We start from the raw sequence: 8,788 nt of genomic DNA on the forward strand, positions 1-8,788 counted from the left end.
CCTTCATAAATTATGAATCTACAAATTAAATATAAAAAGGTCACCTAAATCTAGGTTTCTATATCATGTGAATTTGCGCAAACATAATTTACAGACTAATATTCCCAACGCTAGGCTTTTGCTTATATGGCATCCCTTACTTTTCAATAATATGGAAAATTATATGGCAAAAAAGAGGTGTGCAGTAATCTCCTGTAAGACCTAGCATGCTTCTCTTGACATTTTTGTAACCATCTTCCTCTAGGCATTCTATCTTTTATACATTCTTTTGGAGGAATAGAATTGTTTTCAAAAAAAGGGATTTGCTTTTAATAACATATAGATACATACAGCTTATTACAAATAGCATCTCTAGATCATCACAAGACTGATACCATATAAGCAGGCACACAAATGAAAATTGAGAACTCGAGCAATTGTTAAATCATTAATCTAATGCTTTCCACGATATACTTGAGGAGAAATCAAAAAGCTATTCACTCTTTCGGGCGAGCAAGCCAGAGGGAACTAAGGGCTCGTAGCCTAGAGAAGTAATCATGAATTGCAAGAAGTGCACGAGCTGACTGACGAGTTGTCAAAATCCGATGCATTTGTTGCAGTGTTTGTTGCCGTAGATTGTCAGCCTGTTAATTTTTTTTGAACCCCAAAATCCCAAACAGGGAAAAGGAGAAAAGAAAGCAATAATGAAAATCTTTATATAGCACTAGAAATGGAAAGAGTTTTGGCTCATAAGTGAATGTGAAGCAGAAAGGGGTTCCTAGTTAGTGTATACATCCATAGGATAGAAAGATACGTAAAGACCATGTAAGCTCGAACTCAAATTTTTTAGAAAGCATGCGAGTCAGAGCCTGAATATGAGATCTAAATCTAGATTTGGACATTATATGCAAGAAAAGACGGGTTCCCAACTTCATAGAAAGATAAATGGCAGAATTCATTTTCTTCTCTTTAAGCGTGCTGGGGGGAAAGTTAAAAAAATGTGTTATGCATACCTGACGAATAAACCCCTCGAGGGTACCAAGTTTACCCATGGCTGTGGCCATTTGACCCATATAATTTGCCACATTGCCAGATGTATTCGAGGAGCCAAGAGATCCACTGGATAACGTCTCAGCCAACGATTGTTGCAATGCTTCCATGCCTTGTGACAATGCATCTTCAGTCTGTTGGGAGGACTGCTGCAAGTTGGATATGCCCACCAACTGCTGTTCTGTGAGGGGCTCTAATTGATTGACAAGAAGCTGCGACAGAATGGAAGTTTTAGTATTGCTCAAAACTCAGAGCTCTATTTCATACTGGTATTAACATCAAAACATCAGTTAAAGCAGTTCAACATTTTGTGTCAAACATATAGCTCTTAAATCACAGTTTGACTCAAAAGCTAAAGGTGATGGATTATGGTAAATTTAATTGTATCAACACTCTAAATCTCTCCCTCACTTGTGGGGATAAAAATGAGTAAAAGACTCAACAAATGGAAATCAATATAGCTGGGGAAAAAAATGACATTTCAGGGACTCAAACACATGACCTCTTGCTTTGATACCATGTTAAATTACCAATTGATTTAAAAGCTTAAGTTGATGGGTTATGGTAAATTTAATTATATCGACACTCTAATGATAGCATATTCTATATTGCTATTGCTAGCATGAAAATGAACTTAAGAAGCAAAAATTGAACAATGAAATAACATAATTAGCAAAAGTTCATATCATATCCCCTTCATATACTTATTTGTTGTTCTATGTAGTTCCCTTCGTTCTTCATTAAGGGTATGTTTGGATTACATTTTCAAGTGTTTTATTTGAAAAATAAATCATTTTGGAAGAAATTTAAGTGTTTGGTAACCACTTAAAATAGCTTTTCAAGAAATTGAAGTGTTTGGTAACTACTTAAAATAGCTTTTCAAGTGTATTTTAATCCATTTTTATCAAAAGTGTTTAAATAAAAATAAGTTTTTTGAAAAACACTTTTTTCTCAAGTCAATCCAAACAAGGCTCAAGTATTTTAGAGTATCTTCCCTCCCATGAGTGGGGCCCCGAAAATTTTCCTCGGTTTGACCCCATCAATCCCCGGCCCTACGAGAAATTTTGCCAAACCTAGTATGAACCACCAAAATGAGCACACCTTTAGGAGTTCTGATGAACGGAAACCACCAAGCCACAAAAAACATCTTTCAGCAGGTGTTTTCCACATGCCAGACAATAAATGGAAAACATCAGCCTTTGCAGCGATGCCCTTTAGCCGAAAAACCTCATCATAGTGAGCCAAGATGCCATCGACAATCATTCGAAGTTCAGTATCACTTGCATGAGAGTTTACTGCTGCTCTCAGTTCATTGATCTGCTTGTTTTGTTCTTCCAACCAACGGGCATATTCCACATCAAATGCCATGGCCCCTGCAAATGTGAAGTAGCTGATGCTATGCAACTTCAAACTGAAAAGATAGCTAAAAGAAAACACACTTACTGCCAAAAAGTTGTAAAGGTTACATAATCAGGGTACTTTACAAATATCAATTATGATGCAGGAGATAAATGAAACTGAGTTATGCTCATAATCATGTCAGATTACAATGTCTCACAGACTAACATAATCATATCTCAAATTTCAGGTTCTCTTGAAAGTAAATGTCATAATTCAAAATAACTAAAAAATACCATTTCCAGCCATCGAATGGGCCTGATCTCCTGAGCTTGATATGAAGATTCCCTAAACAGATTGACACAATTTATAGGAAATTTGAAGAGATTGAAACTTGAGTGGTAGAGAACAAGAGAGATACAATACATAGGTAAGTAAATCATCATGAAAAGGAAATGCAGGCAACCTGCTGCCGTGCTCGCTGAAGCTCCTGCTCTAGTTGGGTCAACTTTAAACGACTACTCTCCAGCTGTTGGACATATGCCTACATATAGATAAGATCAGGGAACAAGTTGGATTTATTGAGACTCACTACATTTGTTATTTTAAACTAACCAAGTAATCTTAATAACTGAGATCTATTTGATAAGGTCAGGGAGAAAGGTTATAGACCAGATCCTTCACCATTTGAAAAACAACCGATTAAACCAGCCTCCAAGAATAATAGGTGGAGACAAAATGATGAAGGGTCACAAGGTCGAAAAATACACAAAAAAGAAGAAACATTCACATAAAGATTAGATAGAAGTTGAGCAAACATGTAATAAGGGAGCCAAAGTAGTAGATAACAGCTCTCATCAGATGTCCTAATGCGCCTAATATTAAGTTGTTACTCGTGTGATCAGGAAATTCGATCAAATAAATATTCTCAAAGCCATTAATTTAGCCAAAAATACAAGATAATAATCATAGGAAGAAAGAAGTCTTAAATCTAATGATGAAGAAGAGGGAGCTGTGAACTTAGGAAGGGATAAAGAAAGAGGCATTCATCTTGCACTGGACAAAGGGTTTAATTCTGCCCCTAAAGGTGAAGTTTATGATGGTAGAGATGCCAGAGTTCAGAAGGTCAATAATGTAACAGTGCTACTTTTCCTTCCCTTTGTAAGGATATGTGAAATCACAAGTACTTCAAGAAACTAAAATCATTTTACTGGAGGTTAGCAAAAGTAGGCGATCCAAATACTCAAGATAAGGTGCAGGACCGGTTGACAAGTCACTAATTGGAAGTGCTGTGACAGTTCAACTGAAAGGGACTAGCAGTGCAAGAACTCTAAAATCTTCACTTGATATTTTAACATAAAGACTATGCTTTAAGTTATCATTTGGTAGAGAGTATAGGACAACATGGTAGTGGTACCAACTATTAATTTCATCAAAAGTGATAAGTAAGATTAAGTTCAAGTGCATTCTTCTGCTTCAACTTTCACGGTTACGATCTTTGAAGTTATTTAGGTAAAAGTTATCATCTTTTTCTTTCCCTTAGATGGAGATTGTAGTCCTCCAATTTAATGAGATGCCTTTCTACATTAAACTTTACTGTACTTTATTAATTAAAAGCTTCTTTTCTGAACTAAACAATATCAATGACAACAAAGTGCCAGAATTGTAATAAAAACAGGATACAAAATATTGAGCCATACTTTCTTTCGCAGTCGGCTTTTTCTGGCAGCTTCACGATTCTGTGCAAGCCTACGTAGAGTCTGAAAAGTGAAAAATATAATATCGTCACACAAGGTCATCACTACCAAGAAGATGCGTCTTGGATATCAATTACATAACTAATGTATGGGTACAACCTTCTGATCAGACTTATCTTTTGTTCTATCATTGGAATCAGAAGCCACATCAATCCGTTGAAGCATATCGAGCTGTAAATGTGGGAGAATATACATATCATCATCAACACTTCTCTCAGGAACTAAAGATGAATCGGAGTGTTCAAAAACTATGCAGTTCAAAGAAAAATCAAACGTGCCAACCTTTACAGTCTAAACAAAATCCTATACCCTACATAATGTGTAATAATCTGAATCATGTAAATGAAAAAGGTTGTACAAGATAGCACATCAGTTGAATATGAAAGACATATTACCCTCTGGTTTTTGTTATCGGTGTCAACATCAGTAGAAATATCAGTCCTTGGACTGACATCAGTCATTGCATATACTTTGAGGTTCTCTGTAATACTGCAAGATAAGGAAACCAAGGGCATCACTGTATGAGAAGTGCTGTGGCAGTATGACTGAAAAGGACAACACTGTTCATGGATTCTAAAATTTCCAATGGATCTTTTAATGTAATGACTGTGAGGTCATCATTTAAAACAAACTACAGGGATACATGGTATTAACATGAGAGCTTATACAAGAGTCAAGACCATAATGAGTGAACTTCAAGTTGAATCGCCACAATGTCATGTGGATGCTGAGTGTGTGTGTGTGAGACTAAGATAATCGAATTACAGACAAATGAACTTCCAAGGCTTGTCCACTCATCACAGGTGAAGAAAACAGAGGTAGAGAAACTTATGAGAGGACATAAAACCAGCAATCAAATAAAACTCACCTTACCAAAGGTTCCAGTATAGAAGGTTACAAGCAACTGTTTGGCCTCTTGTTAAAAGGACTCTAAAGCGCAGTTTCTGCATCAAGAGTTCAACATATTACTACCCAACAGAAGAGGACATATATGCACAAGTAAATGTGTGGGCGTGTGTTTTTCTCTTAGCAGAATTTCCACCCAGAACAGTAGAAATTATTAGCAGTTGTTAGAGGCGGGTTGGAAAGGTAAACAAGTATTCCTTTTTCTTTAATGGTGTGAATAGAAAACTGTGGCCTCCGCATGGAATTACATCCACCAAGTTGGGTTAAGGTAATCTGGATACAGATTGTGGTTACCTTGTTGGTTACAATTTACAGTGGAGACTAAAAAGGGAAAAACTTCAGCACCTTCCAATGTTTTAAAGGTGAAGAACCACAGTGATGAAATTCTAGCTTTAAACTCACATTGACTAATTTTTAACTTTCTCCAAACCATAGGGACCACGTTTGTAACTTAACCCAAAAAAATACAAAGATGTAAACTAAAGATGCTAGGGGAAAAAATCAACAGCCATAGGCAGAAAGGAGCAATGAACAACCAAAGTAGAAAATAAATATATGCAACAAAGAAGCTACTGTCAATGAAGGCGGAAGGAAAAAAATAAAAAATAATAATAGGGGGCAATCAAGGCTAATGATACACAACAACAATAGCATTAGCCATATTCCACCTGAAACTTGCAATAGTGCCCAAGAACTGAGACTTCGGCAAGTTATTTTCGGTCCAACAACTTGAACCTAACTAGCAGTTGAAGCAATCATTATGTTTGAATGCAGCTAGTCAACAAGCAAACAGTGGCTCACAAATTGATTTTCATGTTCTTAGTATTACAGAAACGACAGGACAAATAGCTCAAGATTTAAAATTTCACACAGCTTGGAGCAGCCATAAGCAAATATAAGGGAAGGAACTTACAGTTGGTTACAAATGGATATCTCTGAACCGAAACCTGGCATCCCGCTTGCCACTTTCTTCTCATTTCTTTCTCAACTTGCCTGGTCCACTCGCCCTACAACCATCATGACGATAAGTCTAAGACACCAAATTCAAAAGCCCCAAAGCTCAGCTAGTCAACTATGAGTAAATACTCGCAGGAGATTCAGATATATGCATAGCAACCGATGAGGCCAGGAAAAATAGCAAGAAGCCTGGTAGAGAAGATATAATCAGGTATCAACCATGAAAAGGAAGCTACCAGGACAGCAATGGAATTAGTAAGAATTACCAAGGGACAGGATCACCAGGATGTTAGCCACAATCTTTTGAGTCATGGAACTCAACACCAGCCCGTACAACCAAAGAGATCAAATTCACATAAAGATCCTAATCAACTGGAAATCAATCGAACTTGACAAACAAAGTATACCTCGGTTACCATCAACCCAGAAACGCCATGAAATTAAACTTACCCAAATGATGCAGATTACTCCCTGTAACTACACCACCCCCTAAGAGCCAAACAGCGGTAACCAGTCAAAAATACACAAAGCTCAGCAGAAACCAACAATACCCCAGATGTCAAAATCAACCAAAACAAGTCAAAGTGGCATATCAAGACTTGGAAGCACGTATTTGACCGCAAACAAGCGAGACCAGTTGGCTAAATTAGGCGAAATGGAAAAATTGGAAGGCCCCCCTTCCCAATAACGAACTTGGGACAGAAATCAAGAACAGTTGCAGTAAATAATCAGCATGAAAGCCCTTGCTTACAGCTGAGGGCTCTGTTAAAGTGGGAGGTGAAGCAAAGTAAAGGCAGTAGAAGTTTGGATGACGAAGATGGTGGGGGATTTGAGGTGGCGCTCGTGTATTACTGGATTCAAGTGTGGGAAAGGTGAGGGAGAGAGGGACGTTTCGTTCGGCTGTGTGCCAACTGCCAAGCCAATCTCAAGAAGGCGTTCTTTACTTTATTGCGTGGAAATCTTCAACTTTCCAATGCCCAATTATTACCTTCTGCCCCTTTTTCTAATTCTGTGTGTGATGATGAAGGTCAGTGGGTTTGACATTGATAATTTTGGGGGTATTTTCAATCTTAGCTTGAGTTGGAGCAATGTCAGTGATCTAACTTTAGCCATGGGATTGAATTTGAAAACATATACACCATTGCCACTCGCTTTGACCAATCTTCTGACTCACTCACTTCGGAAGCACCCAAAATTTTCTTCTTCTTTTGGGCTATTTGTGGAATAATGCAACATGGAGAGAGATGAATTACGTTCTAATCGAATGAATGGTGGACTTACGTCCATTTCTCCCGATAATAAATGGGATATGAAGATTTAAACTTTATATGTCCTTAATTATAAAATTATTTTTATCTTTTTTTTTTCCGAAAGAAATTAGCTATGAAGTTGATTTTTAAAATCAATTTTAAACGTGATAAAAAATAATAAAACTTAATTAATTATAATTATTTTAAATTAATTAATAAACATTTAACATTAAGTACACGATCGAAAGTAAGTATTTAGTGAAAATGAGGTAAAAAGTGTAAATATTAAAACTTGTCGATCAAATTGAAACAAAATTCAAATCTTAAAGATAAAATTGTAATATTTTGAAACCTATTAATTAAATTGGAGTCAAGCTCAAAACCTAAAGACTTGAAGTACAACATTTTAAAATATAGAGATCAAATAGAAACTAGAATAAAAGTATATTTTTTTCCCTATAATTAAAGTTAATTCATATTGTCATAGCATACACGTGGAAGAAGATTTGCTGAGTTGGTTCAAGACTCTTGTGGTAAACTCCTTTTCCTTATATATATTGGTTGTGTGATTGGAGTGGGTTGCATAGAGATGGGTATAACTTAAGATTCCGAAATATTATTTATATATATATATATATATATATATATATATATATATATATATATATATATATATATATATTATTTTGAACAATATTAAAAGTTTGTATTTCCACTCTCACATATTATTGAACTAAAAGACTATTAATTATACATAGATATTAATTAGTATATAATAGACTATGTATTTATAAATTTGTAGATCCACACATAGACACTATTAATCATTGGTTAATAAAAAATATAATTGATGGATAAAGATAAATTTAATATTATATAAATATTTAATAGCTACCAATTTAAATATGGCCAAGTAGATATAAAATGGTCATATTATGTTGAATTCCTTACCCTTACAAACTCCTACCATTGTTTTCTTAAAAAAAAAAAAAAAAAAAAATACTCACCATGTTATTGTTGAACTAAAAAAACATTAATATATTGAGCAATACACGACGTATTTTTTCTTCTAATTTTCTTCCTCATATTTCAAGAAGAAAAATGTCCCTTGGATGCTCATCAATAAATAAAGAAAAATAAATAAATAATTAAGATCAATTGTAAGGAAAAAACTAAGGGTTGCGCACAAAAAATAGATTTAGTGGTTGCTTTTTAAAAAATATCATACAAATTTGTTCGATTTATTGTACAAGAACACCCCAACTAACATTATGCTATTTTTAGCACATATTCAGGTTGGTTTTTTCGCCCTTAATCTCAAATCAATTAATTTCAATTAAATAATTAATTAATGTCTTGATGATAAAAAAAAAATCTGTTTGTTTACTAATAATTTATTATTTTGAATAGTTCATAGTGTAGAACTCAGGACAACGATTCTAATGTCACTTGAATCATCAAAATCGGAGTTCAAATGAAAAAGATAAGACAAAAAGAAACATTAACGAAAAAATACCCTAGATGGTGACATGATGGCCAAATCTCAATTTG

The 8,788-nt window shown here is 35.0% G+C and overlaps 1 protein-coding gene across 6 annotated transcripts; it reads right to left on the reverse strand.

Annotated features, from left to right (window-relative positions):
* Window positions 1-221: 221 nt before the first annotated feature.
* On the reverse strand, window positions 222-7,173 carry LOC120081584 (transcription factor TGA2.2-like). 6 transcript variants are annotated; one of them, XM_039036607.1, is made up of 12 exons: window positions 6,438-7,171; window positions 6,254-6,351; window positions 5,944-6,037; window positions 4,993-5,068; window positions 4,520-4,613; window positions 4,224-4,295; window positions 4,068-4,127; window positions 2,834-2,911; window positions 2,664-2,715; window positions 2,131-2,402; window positions 993-1,241; window positions 222-623 (listed from the first exon to the last, which is right to left on the reverse strand). In XM_039036607.1, exons 5-12 carry the CDS (start codon window positions 4,583-4,585, stop codon window positions 477-479), a joined length of 996 nt encoding a protein of 331 aa, XP_038892535.1. In that variant the 5' UTR covers window positions 4,586-4,613; window positions 4,993-5,068; window positions 5,944-6,037; window positions 6,254-6,351; window positions 6,438-7,171; the 3' UTR covers window positions 222-476. The 6 variants fall into 6 exon arrangements, with proteins under 6 accessions (XP_038892535.1, XP_038892534.1, XP_038892533.1 ...); XM_039036606.1 differs by having other exon boundaries at window positions 5,944-6,176; XM_039036605.1 differs by adding an exon at window positions 6,117-6,176 and having other exon boundaries at window positions 6,254-7,171.
* Window positions 7,174-8,788: the final 1,615 nt, after the last annotated feature.

The sequence above is a fragment of the Benincasa hispida genome, chromosome 7 (genome assembly GCF_009727055.1).
Source record: "Benincasa hispida cultivar B227 chromosome 7, ASM972705v1, whole genome shotgun sequence".
In the NCBI taxonomy this organism is placed as follows: Eukaryota; Viridiplantae; Streptophyta; class Magnoliopsida; order Cucurbitales; family Cucurbitaceae; genus Benincasa; species Benincasa hispida.

Coding starts and splice junctions, on each gene's coding strand:
- LOC120081584 (XM_039036609.1), bottom strand. CDS start 4,585: ATGACTGATGTCAGTCCAAGGACTGATATTTCTACTGATGTTGACACC. Junction 2,403..2,663: donor CCATTCGATGGCTGGAAATG/GTATTTTTTAGT, acceptor TCACATTTGCAG/GGGCCATGGCATTTGATGTG. Junction 1,242..2,130: donor GTTCATCAGAACTCCTAAAG/GTGTGCTCATTT, acceptor ATTCTGTCGCAG/CTTCTTGTCAATCAATTAGA.